Source organism: Mugil cephalus, chromosome 15, assembly GCF_022458985.1.
Source record: "Mugil cephalus isolate CIBA_MC_2020 chromosome 15, CIBA_Mcephalus_1.1, whole genome shotgun sequence".
Lineage (NCBI taxonomy): Eukaryota > Metazoa > Chordata > Actinopteri > Mugiliformes > Mugilidae > Mugil > Mugil cephalus.
Window position 1 is genome coordinate 3,298,907 of NC_061784.1, and position 21,128 is coordinate 3,320,034.

At 41.0% G+C, this 21,128-nt stretch overlaps 2 protein-coding genes across 3 annotated transcripts in view; both read right to left on the reverse strand.

Moving 5' to 3' along the window:
* Positions 1–4,287, reverse strand: part of LOC125021414 (Down syndrome cell adhesion molecule-like protein 1 homolog) — a 46,552-nt gene extending 42,265 nt beyond the window's left edge. The window contains exon 1 of one of the 2 annotated variants that reach the window (XM_047607478.1): positions 4,056–4,287. In XM_047607478.1, coding sequence (XP_047463434.1) covers positions 4,056–4,278 — 223 coding nt within the window. In that variant the 5' untranslated portion in view covers positions 4,279–4,287. The remainder of the gene's footprint in view (positions 1–4,055) is intronic. The other variant, XM_047607477.1, reaches the window with a different exon arrangement.
* A 2,295-nt stretch (positions 4,288–6,582) lies between these two features.
* scn4bb (sodium channel, voltage-gated, type IV, beta b) lies at positions 6,583–18,303 on the reverse strand. The gene is made up of 6 exons (XM_047606087.1): positions 17,975–18,303; positions 17,446–17,761; positions 11,418–11,581; positions 11,115–11,334; positions 10,357–10,486; positions 6,583–10,028 (listed from the first exon to the last, which is right to left on the reverse strand). The coding sequence occupies exons 2-6, from the start codon at positions 17,528–17,530 to the stop codon at positions 9,932–9,934; spliced, it is 696 nt and encodes a 231-aa protein (XP_047462043.1). The 5' UTR covers positions 17,531–17,761; positions 17,975–18,303; the 3' UTR covers positions 6,583–9,931.
* Positions 18,304–21,128: the final 2,825 nt, after the last annotated feature.

Sequence of the window (21,128 nt, forward strand, 5' to 3'; positions counted from 1 at the left end):
ACGCTCAGAACTGTATTGTGATGAGGAGGTAAACAAACTCCAGAGCCCCCAATGTTTCACATTCACACATTCTCACATCCAGATGTCCCTGTGCCCAACCACAGGCATATTACATCCACATGCTGTCCTCCTCTCACCGTTCTCCAGCTTTCTATTTCGTTTTAATGGCAAAATAATTTACAGCGCACTTCATCTTTTAGTGATATGAAATGCACACGGTAAAGGTCAAAAGTAGGATTCAACTCGTGGAGACGAGGCGTGCGCATCAGCCATGTAGTCTGTCAAAAAATCTCTCTTTCTTGCTATTTTGGAAACAACTCCATTCCCACCCAGACTGTAGCTCCTGCCTTCACTCCATTCCCGGCCTGCCGTCTTTCCATCACTCATCCTTCAGGTGTTTTCGGGACAGAAAGTTGTGAGCGGAGTGTTTTTGATAAGGGGGCGCGGGGATTGCAACTGTGTGTGGAAACATAAAGCAGCGCAGGAGGCACTGAGAGGAGACGCGTCGCAAGAAGGGGTGTGAATTGAATATTGGTGAGATACGGGGGATAAAGATAGGTGTAAGCTTATGGATAATCCTCAGGGGTCTGGCATAAGTAGGTGGCTGGTGGGCGGGGACGTAGGGGGAAGGTTGTTGAGGTTACATCTAATCAACGAAGGGGTATCGCGGCTCCCCACCCACCGTCTTTCTGTACACCCTGTCCCCAACAATCTGCTCCACACCCCACCCACCACCACCACCAACCCCCCCTGGACTGTGCTGTGTCAGTAAAAAAAAAAAAAAAAAGAAAAAAAAAGTGTGCTACTTCAGCAGTCCCCTGGGACCTGCTCCCCCTCACATCAAAGCAGCCAGTTTCTCTCTTAATGTGAATATCAAATCTGTGGATCACAAGTCCCAGCACAGTCTGCATAAACTGCCCCTCCCCCAACCTTTAATTCTGCCTAGTGATGAGGGAGAGAGAGGGAGGGGAGTTACTGCGAGAGGAAGCGATGGAGGGAGGGAGAGATGGAGAGAGAGATGGAGATGGAGAGAGGGAGATCCAACAAAAACAACTACTTGCTTCAGAGATTTGACATTTGCAGAACACTCCCTCCTTCTGAAAATGTGCAGCTCCGGCATCCAATAAAATTTGGAGGAGGTCTGGCTCAATTTGGTCACCGTGGCGTTACGCAGAGTTCTTGTTAGAAACATATCTTACTGTTTGTTTGCTTCTTTATTTAAAACATTTTTTTTTAGAAAGTGATTATGTCCAGCTGATCATCTCATTTATATTTATTATATATTTCAGGGTGTTTGGCAGAGCAGGGGTGCCAGTGACAGAGCTGTGACGTCCTGTTGGTGAGCGGGGAAGCGCAATGAGCCCCTTTTTACTGCCAGTCTTAGCCCACCATTTGACTACAAGTTAGACTGCAGACATTTCTTTCTTTATTAATTTGTGAAGGACAACTAAATTTAATTTATCATCTGATTTTGTGGTTCTAAGTGTAGGCGTGATCAAATATTAGAACATGATTTCTTTCTTTTTTTCTTTTTTTTTTTAAGCATGCTCGTGATGAAGGATGCATATTTTTGTTGGAAAACAGGAACCAAAATCGACTGACATCTCTGAATTCTTCCTTTTAACGATCATTAAGACGAGGGTTTATGATGAGTGCAAAATGTGGAATTAAATAATGGTAGGTTTGGCCTGTTTAAAAAAGGAGGCCTGTGCCCTGTCTGAGTAATGATTGGCACCCCTGTGGACCACACAGCTCTGTCTTTGAGTGGTGCATATAGCTCAGATTGCAGCTTTAATTGTGCAGCCTTGCAAAGGAAGCACAGGGAATTGGACTGGGGTGGGAAGTGGGGGATTTTTGCATATTTCTATTTGTTAGAGGAGGGGTGAGCAGTGGAGAGAACAAGGAGAGGAATCATCCTGCTGCTTTTCACACCTCTAATTAAAATTCAAGTTATGTCATTGATTTTCTTTCTTTCTTTTTCTCTTTCTTTTTTTTTTAATTAATTGGATTTCAAATTTAAAGTTTATTATGTAGGCCTACAGTGGGCCTATGTGTTAAACTGGATTTCATCCACTGTCAATTAATCCCTGATTACACTAAATAACTGCGTGGACTGGAATTAAAATGGCAGATTTTAAATTTATTTTATTATTATTTTTTTTCAAATTGCAAGTTAAAAATGAAAGAAAAAATAGCAATTTAATGCGGTATATATGTTACTAAATGAGAAAAATGCAGTGAACATTTTTACAGCTCTGTTACTTGCGGTGGCTGTTTCTGCACCCCAAATGCCCGATCCATTATAGAAACATTTTTTTTTTTAATGCAGCTTGTGTTTTTTTCTGTGTGTTAACAATCTTGTGGAGATTTAGAAAAAAATAATAATAAAAAGAAGTGAATAACTTTAGCTCCCCCAGAAATAACACTCAAAACATCTGACGACAAGACCCAGAGGGGCGTCCCCGTCACTTGCCCTCCTCCACGCGCCCGACATAACACGGAAACACGAGCCCTGACGCGCGCGCGCGCACCAGCACACGCGCGCCAACACGTCCGTGGGGTCCAGGTGGGCTATTAGTGAGGAACATGACCGGGCAAGTCTATAATCTGCACCCACGCCCCTGGAGTTTCCCGTTTGGTGAAATAAATTTGCGCATATTAATATGTTTCCACAGAAGCCGTAGAGGCTGCGAAACCTCATCTCTCAAGTGGGATAAAGCCCATAAAATAATTCGCGGTCAAACGCAGAGAAATAAAACAATGCAAGCAGCCCACATTTGGCTAAGTGTTAAAATGCTTTCATGATATCAACTAAATAAATAATTAAATCTAATGTGAGAATGGGCCAGAACTTAAAATGGCAAATACACCTAATGGCCTATTTTGGTTCGTTTCCACTAAGCACGGCCATATTCCTCCTTCCAGCCAGTTCCCCACATCCTAGACTTTTTCTTAAATAAATCCGCGCCTCACCAAGGCCTGAGCTAATGAGGACAGTACTAAATGGAAACGTGAATCCAAACATACAGCCTAGACCGAGGCCTAAAAAACACTCACGCGTACAGATAGTGTTGAATTCCTGTTATTTTCGACGCAGATTTGTTCAGGATTATTATAATGCACTGTAATAGCAGAAGATCAACTTTGCAATAGGATCGGGGATTTTCTGAATATACTAAGCAAACAAGAAACAAAAAAATGAACCAATTTATAATGTATTTACGGACAAAAATTTAACAATAAGGCAGGATATTCAAAAGAACAAAATGAATTAAATGAGGGGGGGCAAATCTGAATACACTAATTATGGCCTTTATGTGGGTGTAGACCTATTAAAGTAATAAGGCCGTTGTGGCAGAAAGGGCCTTTTATTTATCATCTAATTCAAAATGGCAACATTCATCACACGGGGGAAAATAATTAAACGTCTTAAAATCTCACCCTAAAAAGAAGAAGGGGAACGAGCGCTTGTGCCAAACACACTTCACCCAAACAGCTGCAATTAGCAAAGGCTACACAATGAAAGCGTCAAGATACGAAAAATCACAAGCATCCACCTCCAAACTTTACAAGCGTGCACATTTTTGAGTGGATGTGTTCTAAAATTGTCAGGTCAGTTTGCATAATTGCAGCCGGACGCATGTTTTCATTCCTGTCTCACTCTCCCTCTGTATTTGCACCTCATTCTCCCTATTCAGCCATTTTACATATTCATAACTGGAGTTGGTAATGCGAAAACAATCCGTGCTATCAGCACCATCTGAGGCATCCAGGTCCGCTGCACAAAACCACATAACGCTCAGGTGAAAAATCACTTCACACCTTTACTTTCAAAATATTTACTCTTTCCCACGGGGTCAGGTTTGGACATTTTAAATGAAAGAATCAATTTCAACCAATCTCTCACCGCGCGATGGTGTTCGATGATGCACAAAAATACAAGCAATGTGCTGCCTCTCCCAAAGCTTCAAAAATATGAGAATCACTTTTCATTCAACTTAAAAGCATTAAGACTCAGTGTGTGAAAATATCCAAAGCATTTCATTTTCTCTTACCTTCTTGGAGAGAGTACAGCAGGAGTAAAGTTACAAGCCACATGCCATAAATAGCAGGTATATTTTTCAGGAATATTTGGCAATCCTGGCAAGTGTGAGGCGCGTTTTTTTGGCCAGGCGGGTCTCCGTGCTGGACTGGCGACTGTGCTCCCCGGAGGTCTCTCCAGCCCTGCTGCCCCGCTAAGCATGGAGGGGAAATGAGAAGCGCCTCAGCCCCGCCCATGTCCCCTCCTCTCCTCTCCTCTCCTCTCCTCTCCTCTCCTCTCCTCTCCTCTCCTCTCCTCTCCTCTCCTCTCCCAAGACTACCATGCATACAAATCCATCCTCCCTACACTTATCAAACACCGCGGAACGAAAGATCACAACTAAGCCGAGGTTCGATTCGAGCTGAACGGTGCATTTTGGTGCACTTGTGTCCAAAACGCCTCGCTGAGTGATCGGTGGAGCAACGCAGACAGGTTTGGCACCTTGGAGAGCGCACCCACCTGTGCGCCCTGGACACCGCGTTTCTTTGCGCAATGTAGATCTACAAATGCCCCCAGACTGCCGTGGAGACTGTAAAAGCGTGTTAGTACATTTCCCCTGAGTTTGGATTTTAATCACACGGCCGCGGATACAGGACACATCAGTCTGCAACTGTTTTTTTTTTCTTTGTCTTTCGCAGCCGCGCAACGTGTGCGTAGACATTTGCGCACAAAAATGCACTGCAGATAGAGAGGAGGAGATGGTAGCAGGGTGCGGGGGCATGACACTTTCCACACAGCAGCACAAATCGACATTAACACTTAAAACACAGTGAGCAACTTTTTCCCTGTTTTCCCCTTCCACTCTGATTTCTGCGGCTGTTCGAGTGAAACGCTCCAGTGCATAAGCATAACGCATGAAGGAAGGCAAGTTGCAGGACACTCCCAGTTCATAGAATATTTAAAGTCACTGTGGGCGCTTGTGGGGAATCTGAAAAGTGATCCTCTGAAGCAACGCTTCTGATTCCAATGCCCTGTAAAAACCCACAGATTCCAGCAAAACAAAAGTGACACAAGTCAACTGTGAGAAAACGTGTCACTGTATTCACAGAAATACTTTGGTAAAAGTAGCCCGACGGGTCAGTACACCAACTCATTAGAATTACAAACAACTGGCAGCGAAAAAGTGTGTTATAAAGTATAGTTATTACCCGTGGACATGCTATACAACTATACTACGACTCAAATAATTCCGATATGAGCGTAAATTTTACCACATATCCATTAACAGAAAAAAATAGCTATATTTCATTGGCATTAAGTCAATCTTAAAATCTTAACATTTCTTGATAAAGCAGTTTGTAAAATAAACGTAAACTTGTGCCACATGTTTAAAAACTGTACGTTACGTACAGTCCGTAAATGCCAAAACGGTTACGCTCAGGAGGCAAAGGTCACTTACTGTGGTGGGGTGCCTACTTCAAGAAGAGGTCAGCAGCCCCTCCTCTCATACTTTGTGCTGGCTGCTGCTGCGCTCTGATCTGACCAGAGCTTTAAGAGTCTTAATCCACATGCAGGTTACTGCTGACATCTGCTGGTGGAATGTAGAGCAGTCAGCACCACGCTAATCTGTCTAGCTCTGTTTAGATTGATCAAGATGTATCTAAATGTTTGATGATTATGATAACTAAGTGGCACATTGCAGCTGAAACTTCTAAAAGCAGTGTTGGAAGATTATAAAAAAAAAACTTTCCTGAAGAGAACTGACCCAGGATGCCTCATGTAGTCTGACAGCAGGACAATTGTATATGATGCTTTGTGCCATAAAGACATAAAGAAAAAGACATCTAGTGAGCAAAGGTGGCACAACCAAATAAAGATCAGTAGAATGCATGTTTGATATATATGGTTTCCATGTAGCATCAAGCAGTTAGGACCCAAATTTATCTGGATTTTCTATACTCCTTTTTTTTTTTTTTTAACTTTTATACCAGTGGATGCAACCATGCACATTTGCCTGGCACAAGTGGGAAATTCATGTATGAATGTGTCAATGAGCATTCTTAAAAAATTATATATGATATGATCACATTACTTCTCACACCATCCATTAAATAATCAGAGAGGTGTAGTCTCTCAGTGAATTCGGTTATTGAAAGAAAAAGGTGTTCAAAATCACATGACGGTTTTAGTCCTCTGTTTCCACTCAGTTTGGGATTCAGTGCTGCACTTCCATTAAATAAAGAGTCAAAACTAATTATGCACTGGCTGACATATCCTGCCATTGATTCTGCAGTATTCTTTATCCTCCAAAAACTCTGAAATTTTGGACAAGCTTTCTATTAAGAGTATCCTGACCTTGGGGGAGGATTGTTTTGTTAATGTATTTACTTTGAAAAATTTGACAGAAAGTTAACATTATGAAAGTGTTTTCACAGGTCATAGCAGCACAACCAGATTTTCCTCTGGTTTACCAGTATGAGCTGTCGTCATTGTTCTTCGTCTTTATGTCCAGTAGAGGGCAGTGCTGCCCCCTTCATATAGAAACAGCATGACAAGACAGATTTTAATCAATCACTTTATTCGATTTCTATAATAAAGAGATCAAGAGTTGATATGCATGAATGAGAGGCATCAAGGGGACATCCTCTGAGTGTGAGCCAGAGCGTTATAACTGTATATTTGTGTGCAGAGTGCAGCAGTGGAGTATGAGTCTATAGGTTGTGAAGGGTGTGATCGAGTACAGGGGCTCCAGTCAACTCCATGCTCCTCTCTGGATGCTCCCCATTCACTCTGCATACCATCATCACAACTCCCTGATCCAGGACATCACCAACTGTTGTATTGCTTACAGAACTGTTAACTCAGTGGGGATAGAGGACTGAATTCTGTTGTGATTTGCATAGAGTTGCTTGCTATCGTAAGGTTGTCACTACGCTGCTCTCTTTGCTTTCCCCGCTAATTGACTCAGTGAGATGCTGGACAGATCCCCTTAAAACATCTGTCAGAAATTAGTTTTGAATCCTCGGAGAAAACCAACCCCTTTACAGATACATTTAATTATGGAAATCAAATATTTTTTTTAATGTTTTGGAATTCACAATAACAGGCCAAAAGTTTGGTTTCTGGGCAGTCATTTGTCCCACTAAAGAGTGGATTTTCTCTTTAAAGCTAAATAAGACTGCGGCAAAGATGCATAAGAACTTATATAATACGTATTGGCCAGTGTTTTTTCCCCCCTATCTGCATTATCATCGTCTAAGATCCCATGAAATGGGACCTCAGCTTGGGTGCTCTCTTACAGAGTTAGAGGAGTAGATTGATGCAAAGTCTCACATCAGTGCATCAAATACGAATCTGGATCCCAGAGGCCTCGAAAAGATCATTTGTTAATTTATTTTTTACTTTTTTTTAAACACATTATATGTTTGCTTAATTCCCGGAGAGTTGTTGTCATTGTGCAGTTACCAAGCAACCATTTTCAGAAAGCTGCTACTTTGCTGCTTCTCACCAAGAAAAAAGCTCAGCATACAAACTGTCACAAAACACCAACCCCTTGTTATTTTCATGCTTTGGCTTTTGAACAGATTTTGAACAAATCAGATTGAAGGATACAACAAGTCCACTAGTCAGTCCTTTAGGGTGTCAACAGGTGGACTTAGCTTGGCTAAGCCAGGGTTAGCACAGCTTGGCTAAGCCAAGCTAAGCTAAGCTAAGACTGTAGATTTGTTTGTAACATACTGGTATAAGAGTGGGATCAGGCTTCTCAAGTCATAGCAGGAGCACGAATAGACATATTTCCTTGCAAGGTCAAACTTGGGATCTCACAGTGTGACAAAGCAAGATGGATCATACACACGCAAAAAATATACATCTTTTAAAGTGCTCGGCACAACCCCTTTATAATATATTGCTTCAAGTCAGTGATCAAAGACTAGAGGCACATTATTATTGACAGAAATTCACACGGAACTCATTTAACATCTGTGACCAGACACAGTGTTTTAGCCACACACACATACAGTATTTGTCCCACTTTACAGAGGTATTCTTTTTGAAAGCCAGACATTCAGTGTCATGAATGTGCAACATGTGTATTCTGTAAATGTAGTTTGAATCTGCATTTTACCGTTTCACAGAGTTTGGTGCAAATACATTCATCTCCTGATGTGGTACCCAGTAGGAATCATCCCTGTTTGGTGCAGCCAGTGGGCTACCCTCCTCTTTGAGCAGGGTAATTTGAACTACAGCCCCCCTACTCGGCCTGCTACTGTATCTGAGACCGGATGCCACGGCCCTTTTAGTTATTATTGATGAGTGGTTTGCACGTGCAGGCAACCAGAGTCTTATTTTTCACTGCAGTGCCATAGATAGTTGTTTATTGCAGAGAGTAAACACTGACTAAATGAGTGTTTATCAGTGTTTAGGATTAAAAAGCCATTTCCATGAAGAGGCACATACTAAGCAAAGGGAATATGTGGGGCCCAGTCCAGGGAAGCATTATCCAGGGTCACCATCTAGTGCTTAGCCTTAGCTAGGGTTAGCACAATGAGATTAGCATAGTACAAAATGGGATTTATAGTTAACCTCAGAGTTGATGCTACCACTGTTAATAAATGAAAACATGTATTTCAAAAAGGACGTCTGTTTTCAAGCAGTATGTCTAAAATCTGGCCTGTGTGGCACATGCTTTAAATGCTTTGGATATATGCCCTAAAAGCAGCATCTGAGGTTCATTCATTTTTCTAGAGGATCGGGGGGAAAGTTTCAAGGGATTGTCTACCGTTTCGGTTCAGAAGCTTGTTGTGTTAATACTGTTTTGCAGATATATAGCTGTCCTAAATGACAGAAGAGCATAGAAGCACTTACAGGCACCTGTGTTTTATATCAAGCAAAGAAGAGAAGGTGCAGGATAAAGAACTGGGTAGTCATAACCCAGCCATATTTTTGTCATTTTTGTGTTTGTGTTTGTGTTAGTACGACATTAATCTCCATTGTCGTTACTACAGCCTAGTCTAGTAGGTGTTTTTGTGGAAAGTGACTGCACATAGAGCAGATCAGTTGACAGGCAGGAGAGGATGTGAATTGTGTTAGTTAAAGGAGAGGGAGGAGCCCAGTTATAATTACATTGCATTTTCCCTGTTTGAACACTTAAAGAAACAACTTGTTTTGAATTCAGATGAAAAACAGTCAGAGACATTTTTTTTTTTTTTTTACATACTTTGGCTGTGGCAACGGGAACACCACAGAAAATGGTGCACAACTGTGCTAAATGACATACAACTGTCAATTTATACTATTTTAGCCAAAAACAAATTTAATAAAATGTGCACATCATTTGGTTTTAACCTAAGAAGTTCTAATGAATATTTGGGTGATTATGGTAAACATAGACAGACAACACACTGGGCAACGCAACAATTGTAGCTTCCATAGTATTTAAAGTCTGTTGCATTACCACAATCAATCTGACACTGCACTCCTTTCATTATTGTTGCTGGATCAGAGAGGTTTATTATTTAAGCACTACTTACATCATTAGGTAAAAGGGCCTCTCATTATTTATCTAAATGTTTGCAAACTGGGCTCAGTTAGTGATAGGATATCCTCAACAGGTCAGGCTGAAATGTTTGTGGTGGGTGCAATCATCCCTCAGATGTAAAATATGTAAGGATGTAAAAACAATATGCACTTTTTATATAATTATGTGTGCATGATTTTGCACATATTTCAGTTGTATATCATCTCCACAGTTGCTACATGGTGCATATTTCTTATTGTGTGCACGTATATATTCACCTTCCAAGGCCACAGCCAGAGTCATGAAGATCCCAGCTCGAACATAATGAATCTGCATGTGCAAACACATGTGCATATACAAATATATCAGTATGTCGTTTGGCATGCGTTGTCTCATTTCTTTTTTGGTGTCGGCTTTGAATCAGCTTTGGATCCTGAGAGGCCATTTTCTGTGTTGTCGATCCCTGATGAAGTTACAAGGCACTCTTTACTGTGGTGGGGTGGGAGGGGAGAGAAAGGTGTTAGAAGTATAGATACATGGCAGCTCAGTGACACATTTCAAACTTTCTGCTTTAAAAAAACAATGTTTGTCTGTCTGTAATGAAACACAAGCAAACTGATAAAATACACATAACACCATAGGCATAACATCATGACAACTTTCCTAATATTGTGTATTGTGTTTGCACTTCACTCAAGGAGTGACATTTCTGTGGGGTGGGGCTACCTGGTCTGGTCTAGGTGGGTGGTACACGTCTAAGTATCCACATGAATGCCAGGTCCAAAAGAAAAAAATTCAGGTGGTAATGAAAACTCACTTTTTCTCCTCAAGCTTGGAAAGAACAAAGAGAGTGAAGTTCTTGAGCAACATGAAACCCATCAGGAAGGCAATGGCTCCACCCACAGCTGAGGCTATGATGATGGTCAGGGTGTTGTCCACCACCCTCACTGTAGAGAACAGTGAAAAACAAGAGAAGTGATGGAGGGGGAACAGAAACTCAACCTTGGCTGTTTTCTTGTGATGTTCCAAGGACATCATTGCGTGATGTTCTACAGACCATCAACTGCCAGCAAATCAAATGCATGGAGAAAACTCCAGACAGTGCATTTTCTTTTATCACTCTCCACCAATGTTTCCACCAGTCGCACCATTTTAGAAATTTATTAGCAAAAAATGATCAATAAATGAAATGCACAAATTTATCAAATTAAACAGAGCCTTTTACATCAGGGTTTTGTCCTCAGCTGTTCGTCCCTGTACGTTTGACATGCTTTATTTTATCTTCAAAGTATAAATACTTGCATGTTCTGCTTTCTTTTCACTCAAGTATGGGTATTATGGCCAGACAAAGCAAACCCCACTGACGTGTCCCATATTTGCGATTGGTCAATGTACGGCATTAGAGGATATACGTAGAGAAGTTATTCAGTATTCAGTTCAACTAGGCCCCAAATAACGTGGGGAAAAAAAAGATTACAAGTAGATGAATGCTGGTTTTGGATCACTTGGCCCGGTTTAAAAAGATTTTGTCTACCATATAAGCACATATTCAGGCATAGACCGTTGATCACTCACACTCGTCCACCACAATGAGGTTGAAGATGGCGCTGTGATTCTTGTCCTTCTCTTTGGGATTGCGTCCAAAACAAGTGTACTGGCCTCCGTCCTCGAAGGTGATGTTCCACAGCATGATGGAGATGTTGTTTTTATGGTTCTTCCCCACAAACTCTACCCGTTCATGATGTATATTCACCTGAGGTTCCACCTCTTCTGACGGTATTGTGGAATCACACAACTGATAAAACCAGCAAACTGTCAATTAACAAAGAATTACTAGAGCCTGAGCAGACCCATTTTACTCACATGGAGGACCTTTACCTTAACCATGGTGCCATTGTTGTTGAACTGCCACAAGAAGTAGAGGTTTTTGATGCCAATACAGCTGGCGTAGGTGCAAGGCAGCATGACTGTGCTGCCATTCACTGCCTCCAGGAAGGGAATCTTCCCCACAGACATCTCAAGGGCTTGAGGAGACCACACACCTGAAGAGGCAGAAGAATGGAAAGCATACCACCATTCTCAGTAAATCTAGGCAGTTTTGTGCATATACAGATTAGCAATATGGTATTTAACATGTGTTGTCCCATTTCTTTTTTGGGATCGGCTTTGAATCAGCTTTGGATCCTGAGAGGCCATGTTAGGTGAAAAGAATGCATGTGCTTTCTTACACTGAGTTAGATAATAACATTGAATCTACTCTCACATGTTGAAAATTCAGCTACAGTCAGCAGCAGGTTAGCAAAGCTGGTAACACTTTCTATCAAAGTTGTATTTATAATGCCCTATGAATGCACTTATAATATTTTATGGTATTTTAAGGTGTCTATAAAGTGTCATTATAATGGTCATTATTACATCTATACGTATTCACAAGTCGTCATAACCAACTTCATGATGCATTATGACAACTGGTTATGAAAGATTATAATTTTAATCTGAATAGTGCATTATAAATATGTCAATATCTGCCTAGTCACTTGTTAATTTTATGATGCATCATAACTTCTTTGCTTTGCTAAATGTGTATAGTGATGCATAATGAGTTTTGACTCCGCCTAACAGTAGCCACCAAGTGACCTAATTATTGAAATTTGTAAAACACCCAACTTCCTCCTAATCAATCACCTTTCTGCATAAAAAGCAAACCAAGCTAGAGCACTAAAGATTTGCCTCTGTTCTTCTTGTAGTTGCTGTCAAACCATCCCCTGACCTCTGACCCTGAATCACCTCAGCAACCCAAAGGCACTTTTAAGAGCTACATCTCTATTTTTCTATCTGTCTTTCTATCCATCTGTCTGTCTGTCTATCTGTCTGTCTGTGTGTGTGTGTGTGTGTGTGTGTGTGTGTGTGTGTGTGTGTGTGTGTGTGTGTGTGTGTGTGTGTGTGTGTGTGTGTCTGTCTGTCTTAATATTTTGTCTTTATTACTGTCTTGTAGTGTGTCTGTCAGTGTGTAATAATGCTGGGAGGCTGCATGGCAGACATGCTATAGAGTTATAGAGTGGCAGCACTGGCTTGCTAGAAATCATGGGTCACACATACTTAATATAAGAAAATACAATGTACATGAGGCTAAGTAGGTATATTTTTGATTAGGGGGAAGTTGGGTGTTTTACAAATTTCAATAATTCAGTTGCTTGGTGGCTACTGTTGGGCTGTTGGCCTATTTACTGTTATGTGATTTCACACAGGTTTTATGCCTGCATCACATCATTTGCAAGACTGGCATGCATATGGAAAATTTCATAATGACCCAAAATAGATTTCAGTGGCATTGTGAGTTTTGTTCCAATGATAACCACCACGACATAGTATAGGACCATGCCGTGCCGCTTTTGTGGCCTGTTTCATGTGTTTCATGTGTTAGTGTAATGTGCTCAGAGCATTGATTAAATTAAACTAAATGCATTCCTTTTGTCTTTACTGTCCAGGCTCTCATTTCATTGTGCCTCATATTTGTTTATAATAGTCTTATATCTATTTATAACAACACCTCATTTGCACTACTTTACCTAAAGCTGACAAATACCACCTATGATATCAACATAGTCATTTATAATATTGTGCATGTGGGGTAAAGATGCCAGACTCAGGACTTAGTTCATTGCACCTTTTAATTACTCATAGTAACTTTTATCTGTTAATAATAGTGTCATATTCTTGTCACTTTACTTAGCTCTGACAAATAGCACTGTAGGCGAAGTCAAAACTCATTATGCATCACTATACACATTTAGCAAAGCAAAGCAGTTATGATGCATCATAAAATTAACAAGTGACTAGGCAGATATTGACATATTTATAATGCACTATTCAGATTAAAATTATAATCTTTCATAACCAGTTGTCATAATGCATCATGAAGTTGGTTATGATGACTTGTGAATACGTATAGATGGTAATAATGAGCATTATAATGCTTTATAGACACCTTATAAAATATTATGAGTGCATTCATAGGGTATTATAAATACAACCTTCATAGAAAGTGTTACCGCAAAGGATAACACAAAGACAGGAAAGAGCTAGTCTGGCTCTGGACGTCCTTCTATAGCTATTATAGCGTTACAACAGTCAAAGAGTAAATTACGTTGACTACAACAGGGCTGGGAGCTGAACCATTTTAGTTAGTAAATCAAAGGAGTTTTTATGAAATTCAAGAACTACATTTCATGTAGTTACAAATCTTTAGACAGAACCCGATTTTCAAAACAAATCAAAACCAATAAAATATTCCTCTTACACATACAAGGGACATTGATTAATGGATTTAATTTTTTCAGTAAGTTCTTGAATTAAACAGTTACCAACACTCGGTTGGAGCAGATTTGGTGACCTACACATATTCTCGTGCTGGTTAAAGAATGATTGCTGTATTTCATTTACAAAATATCTCACATTAGACAAAAAGATCCCCCCAAACCCTGTGCAACATCTGCATTTGAAACAACTTTGGAATTAGTGCACTTCAGTTGTAGCCTGCTCATCGATTATATGGACACAGAGGACAAGTGCAAGTTTATGGACTAAAGTGGGAAATAAGTGTGGCACACTATGCACATGCAGTTCAACTTTAACTAGTGTACAGTTAAAAGATATGTAGGAATAATTTGACTAAATCTCCTGACTACTCTTAACTAACAACACACACATGCTCACTACCCACAAAATAATACATTAGTTGGACATACAGAGTAAAATATGTGCTCCATCCACTAATCAGCATTTAACATACTGTGTATAATATTCCTGTAGTTGGCATTTGACAGTTCAAACCATCTGTAAAGTAACACCACTTTGCCCTTGCTGTGACATTACTGTAAACAAGAGAGGATGAATCCTGCTGTGCTGTCTGTGAAAACTGTAACTGTACACCAGGGACCAATCGGCGTCAGACAGCGTCAGGGAGCTGCAGGGATTCAAGGTTGCTCTCGCCAGTAAATAATATAAAACCAATATACAACACACCAATAAAACATATTCTTTTCCTGATTATTTGTCTTAGCTTAGCTTAGCAGGTGTTCAGATTGGTTTAGAGCTCAGTCTTCTGTTGTTATAACAAGGTCACAGAACGCAAACAGAGTACAGTGTATCATTTCAGCAGGTCAATGGCAGACAGCAGGTCTGTTCCTTCTCCCCTTCTTTTAGGTTTAGAGGTTTTACAGAGAAAGTGCATAAACCCTTGTACACACCTGCTTGCGGGTGCAGTTACAACATGTTATGGTTGTGTTTCTAACATTCCTGTGACACTGGCCACCGTCTTTTTTTGCACAGATTGTTAATCTTTTTTTATAACATGGTCAAGGTTGACAAGCACCATTGTGGGACATGGGAATAAGATTTCTCAGACCAGCAGGGACATATACAGAGTGAGGGAGGGCATATTGCAGGTGGAAATGTTATTGATTCATTCTCAATCTCACTCTCTCTAATCTCGTCCTTGGCTGCAGCTCCAATGCAGCACGGTGAGCTTGCAAAAACAGCTACAGGATCACGGAAATGGATTACGTAGATTATTTTACATTTACTTTTCACAGTAATCTTTTTTTCATATTAAATTTTTGGCTTTATGCAGCCCCCTGTGTCTCCTTAAAATGCCTGTTTTCCATTCTGAGTACCATGTTTCTAACTCTGCAGATACAGAAGCTACTGACAAGAGACCAAGACATTCAATAAAACAGCATCTGTTTTTTGTTTTACCAAAAACCTTGATCTTGTCTGTGTTTTGTCTCTAACATGTTGAATCACTACACATGTTTCCCCCTGTTAAATCTGATGCCTGCCGTGTGTTGTATCTCTTTTATTTCTTATCTAGGTGCTCATTAAAACTTGTTTTGTGAGCCTTGGTGCTTCACATGGAAGTAGGACAGTGGTGCTCCAGTTTCTAACCTACATATGTCAACTATAGCACTTTTGTTTTAATTGAATATACAGAGTGTAATTTACAGATGAAAACTCACAGTCATTGTGTCATTCTTTTCTGTCTGACTTTAAGACTGTTTGTTTGTCATTTGAGCCTGGTTTTCTGCGCAGTCTGCTCACTGCCAGACAAATGTAATATTCAGTGACGTAATGCATGGTATAAGTACCCTTATATCACCTCACATTATAATGATGACGCGTTTCAACAGCTTTAGCATCTTTTCCTCTGCTACTCGGCCACCTGCACCTGCTGTTTAAGTCGACTGTGCACTTTTTGTTTTATATAAATGGTGTTCCATTAATGATATTCCTGCTTTGTTCTACATAAAGGAAACACCTGTGAAAAATAGCTATTGTGGAAAAAACACCACAGTGCTGCTGATGAGTTCGTTTGTGCATGTCATTGCACCTCAATGTGGAAAAAAATAAATAAAATGAAGGATTCATTTGATACACCTTACTGGACTGTAAATGTTTCTGCAGCTCTCACTCCAGCCCATGGAGCTTTGAAGGACAAGTGAGTAGGATAATGCTACTTTGATACTGGGTTGTGTTAACCACGTTCACATGAAAAGCCCACTTGAATGACCTACCTTAAGGTTTTTAAAATTCACTTTTAGTGGAATATTGATATAATTTAATTAAGTTATGCATGGCTTTGTACTGAAATTATTTGTATTTCATATGTCCTCGTCTATTTTATTGTGCTTTTGGGACTTCCTAGATTAACTTAACCAGATGTTAGCTTGCCACACTGTTAGTCTTGGTGGCTTCCAGACACAGTTGTATATCAGCTCTGTTCTCACAACTTTATTGGAAAATATTTTGCATAAAAGAAGGTAGTTGTTGTAACTATAACCTCATGAGATCCAATTGAAGGAGACATTAGTGGTTAGGCTAAATGTCCTTTCCTTTATAAGATTTAAGGAAACTTTAACAGAGCCAGTTTTTAAGGTGTCAGTTCTGAGTTATTGTATAAATAAGATACCACAACATGGTGGACTCCTGGACCTGATCCATAATGGAGATATGAAGGGCTCATTCAGAGCTACTGAAAACACAAGGATGCGTTGTTAGAGGTGATCAGACACTACTATTGGATTCTGATTATTACAGTGCGTTTTTTGCGGCGCTGTTGCTGCACTACTTCTCCCAGACAACAGTAAGTTTGAAGCGATGGGTGGGTAAAAGATGTGGCTGTTTGTTTGACTAAAACTTTATCATTTCACCGTGCATGATGAGTACATAATCTGTACTCATACCTTCTACTTTACAGGTAATAACACGGCCTAACCATTAGCTAGGGCTGACCTCAGTCTGAGACCCACATGCAAATTTTCCTGCAACATCACAGCCACATCCGCACACAGTACATCCTGCTCTGTTGTTGTAGACTCACTGTCAGGTACCCTCAATAATATAAAACTGTGACTTACGTAAATGCATGTATCAATGTTTTACTGGACATTCCTTCCAGTGATTCTGTTGCTCTTTTGCTGCAGATGTACATCTGGGCCAGCACAATACGTGGTGAGTGGCTGGGCCTGGACTGTTTTATGCAGCGTGTCCCTTTGTTTTCCTGATGTTTCCTTTGTATTACATACAATCCCAAACCACACCATTATGGATCAGCGATAACACCAAACAGTTTGACTGCTACAACCTAAAACCTTTGGAGGTCCCTAGAGTAAGTACTACATGCAGTGCAGGCAATGCCTAAAACCCACTGTACACATTGTACAGGGTTGAGAGATGAAGGTTAGTGTCAGATCTAAAATAATCCTAGCATCATTAGTTACTCTGCTTAACAACAACACATATACACAGGAGGAGAAAGACATTTGTCTAAGCCGCGATGAGGCACAGCAGCAGTGCCATAATGACCACCAGCAAAGGGAGGTGACGTAAAATGAAAAATGGACATTACCAAGCAGCAAAACGAAGAAGAGGCTGAAGGCTGTGTACGGAGGGCCCAACCTCGAGGGTTTCACTCCAGTCCACCTGTCCTCCATGGCAGCCAGATCTGCTCCAAAACAAATAGTGCTGAGAGACCCAGTCCTGTCTCTGGTTGCTAGCAGAATATCCCACAACTCTGCCTCTTTGTTGTACTAGATTCAACCTGCAAGCTGCTGTCTGAGTGACCGTCTGGACCCCAAATGAGGCAGATCCCAGTGTTTCACCTACAGTTGGTGTGGCGCTTGCAAGCCTGCCTGAGAGTCACGGCAGCACTCCTATAGAGCAGACTGTAGGTTAGACAGAGGGCAGATGAGGGGGGAAGAGAAAGAGGGAGAAAAGGGAAAACGTTAGTCAACTGAAAACTTTCACTATAAAAGCACAAACATGGTACAATAAATGTGTTTGCATGTTTCCCAGAGCCACATGTCTGCAGAGACCGTGCCTGTCTGTCAGTGACATTTGATGGTAAGTACGGTTAAGTACAAGTTTTTCATGCCTACCTGCTCTTGCAGCTGGTGCTTGCTCAGGGGCCAGCCGGCTGCACAGCTGAGTCAGTGAGGGCAGGACAGAGGCAGCGCGGCAAACGCTCGCTGCGCACACTCAGGGTTCACTCAAGGAGAATCTGCCAGCCAGCACTTTCACTGCAGAGATAGCCACATTGCAGCAGCAGCAGCCAGGAGGAGAAACAATCAGGGAGGTGTGGGGTGAGACAAGCAGAAAGATGGACAGAAACAGAAGGAGGCAAACAGACAGGAGAAAGCCGCGGTTCTCATTCCTCCTCCCCAGTGAAGCTGAACCTTCCCCCTGCTCGTCCCTCACAACTTTTCCCTGTTCATTCTTGGGTGCATGCCACTTCTCCCCTCATCTCTCTTTTTCCCCTCCCTCACCTGCCCCCACATCCCTCTCGTTGTCTTTTCTCTCCTCCAGCACTCCAGTCACTCCTCCCCTCTGCTGCTGCTCCTCCCCCCAACTTGCCTCACCCTCCTCCCCCATCTTCTGACTTGGGGCGTGGATGCAGACTCAGGCACTTTTGTCAGAGTGTTTGTGAAGATCAGAGAAAAGTTCTGCAGTGCAGGTTGGAGAGGGGGTTGTGTAATGCAGCCCCAGGGCCGTGGCCAGACACGCAGAGTCACATTGGAGAAATGCTCCATTCATAAATAGATGCGTCCCCTTCCTCAGCGTCCAAGAATTACAGTGTGTGTAAGAAACAATACAGTTGTATTTCCAACTAATACAATAGTTGTTTCAATTGCAATGTAAGTTGCAATTCATTTTAAGTTTCTGTTTCCTCTCTCCTTCTTTTCATATACCCCATTCGGCACCTACGGTATAAGTCCAAACCACCTTATATGTCATGAACTATCATTTTATTCAATTCAGTTTTATGTTTATACCGTCAATACCAATTGTCTCTGTCTATGTGCTCACTTTTGCATCAGTGTGATGCAGCTCCAGGTGCATTATGATATCAGATGGCGTGTAAAAACCCATCCTTTCCCATAAACATACAAACCATAGTCAGCAACCGCTGAGAAATACGTTATGTTGCACTGTTAACTGTGGGACTCATAGAAAGTGCTTAGCTCGGTTTCCGTATTTGATTAGGTAATTATGGACTAGACCAACACCGGATATATTCATGTAAGTCTGTATGCTTGTCAGACTATTTCCTTTTAGTGAAAATGTGTTGACTATGTAGTGAAAAGAATATTTATAACGAATATATATTTTCATTCAGGATGAAGGAAACAAGAGAACTGTGAGTTCTAAGGGTGCAGCCGAGACTACGTGACACAGCTTGTCATCTGAGTCCAAGTACAGTTATAGACAGAGGACACTGGGACAGCTACACATCCCATTGCCTCTTGCTTGTTTTCCTCTGTTAATAGAACTGGTATTTTTGTTGACAGGAAGACAAAATTAACAAATTAAATGAGAACATGTGAGGGCTGTACTTCGAATTTGTAAACTTGAAGACACAGGATGAAGGTATCGTCCTTGTGTTGTATGCTTATAGTGCACTGTATGCAAATGTATCCATCATATGCACTTTGCAAATACCATCAAAAAATTTTTTTTTTCTTTTCCATTGTCAAGCTCATTCAAAGTTCACCAATGTTTTGTGTGAAATTTGTGTAATTTAAATATCAGCTGTTATCATTTAGTCATATATTTGCTATAGTGATTATTCATTATTTGTTGGAGTTGGTATCATTCTGAGACAGTGACTAAGCAAAATTGAGCAAGCAAAAGACGAGTACTAAAATATAGAGAAGCTACCCTCTGGTTTGATTTAATAATATGAAAGTGAACATTGCTAGTCATTATAAACATACATGAACGCTGACTAGTTTTGATTCTATGTTATTGCTCGGTGCTCTGTGGTAAACACATGCATGTAAGCGAAGTGAGGCTCACAGTGAAAGTCGATAGTGGACAGAAGTTTCATGGGTGTGCAGCCCCATCAAGCGAGAGTTAATGTGGGCAGGCTGCAGGCTCCCTCCTCTCCTGTCCATGCCCCTCCGCTGGAGTATCAATGCAGCAGTGATGGGAACTCTTCCAGAACTGCAATAAGGAAAAAAATCTCCAGCATTTTGCTGCAGCAGGACAAGGGGCTTCTGCAGACATGTGCCGGATGCTTGTTAATACACAGAGTCTGTCCAGATACAGTCAGACAAACATGATCACATGACACTGTGTATGCTGTGCAGGTGCTGTATTTATTAGCATGTGTCCCACATTACTATTCAGACACCAGAGGTGCAGCCTCAGCTTTTAAAGCACATGGGTGTCATCTGGGTTTACTGCAGCAAAATGTGTGCTGCTCCCAACAAGAGACAAGGACACACATCTAAGCTCAGCAGCACATTAGCACCTTGAAGCAAACGTGTACCCAGCCAAGGAGTTTTTTGTCTTGACTTTTTATTTGAAATATTAATATACAATGTAAAAATAATTTGATAGGCATCTGGATCTACACATGACCAACTCTTATCTTTTACTTTCGTTTCCTTTCCAAAAGACCTTGGCTGGAAATCATCTCATGTCTAATGTATGTGTTCATGCAAAGCAGGAAGTGAACCTGTTTGACGGGGTGTGTCCTCGTACAACTTGTAACAGCAGTAAATTAAATGCTGAGCAAAGTATTCAGCGGTCAAATTCTTCTGTAATGCAGATAAGTTCCTATGTGTCACAGGTCAAAGTCCATCTTCACAGTGTCTCAGTAACTGGAACAGTCCAGCTATGTTTATCTGTTCTTAAGGTGATAGAAGTGTGTATTGAGTCTAAAGTCAACAAAAATAATAATGATCATCCCACCTAAAGAACATGAAAAGGGAGTGTTCATGATATTAGCAGAGTGATGCCGCCTACATGCTTCTTTGTTGTCTTTATGAACGTCGTAGCACTGGTGAGGGATTCTCAGTTTTTCCAGTCACTGTGGATGATTGTTTGTTGTACCAGATATTTTCTGTGGTATTATAACTGTTTGGACCCGATGAGAGTATAATTAATTTCAAGCATCAACATCAAGAAAGTGAGACAGAAAATAACATGAACTGTAAGCCTTACACACCCATTTTAATGAGTGACTATTCATTGTCATGTGTGACACATGGCATACAGGAATGGCCTCTCCATGATATGCCATGCTCC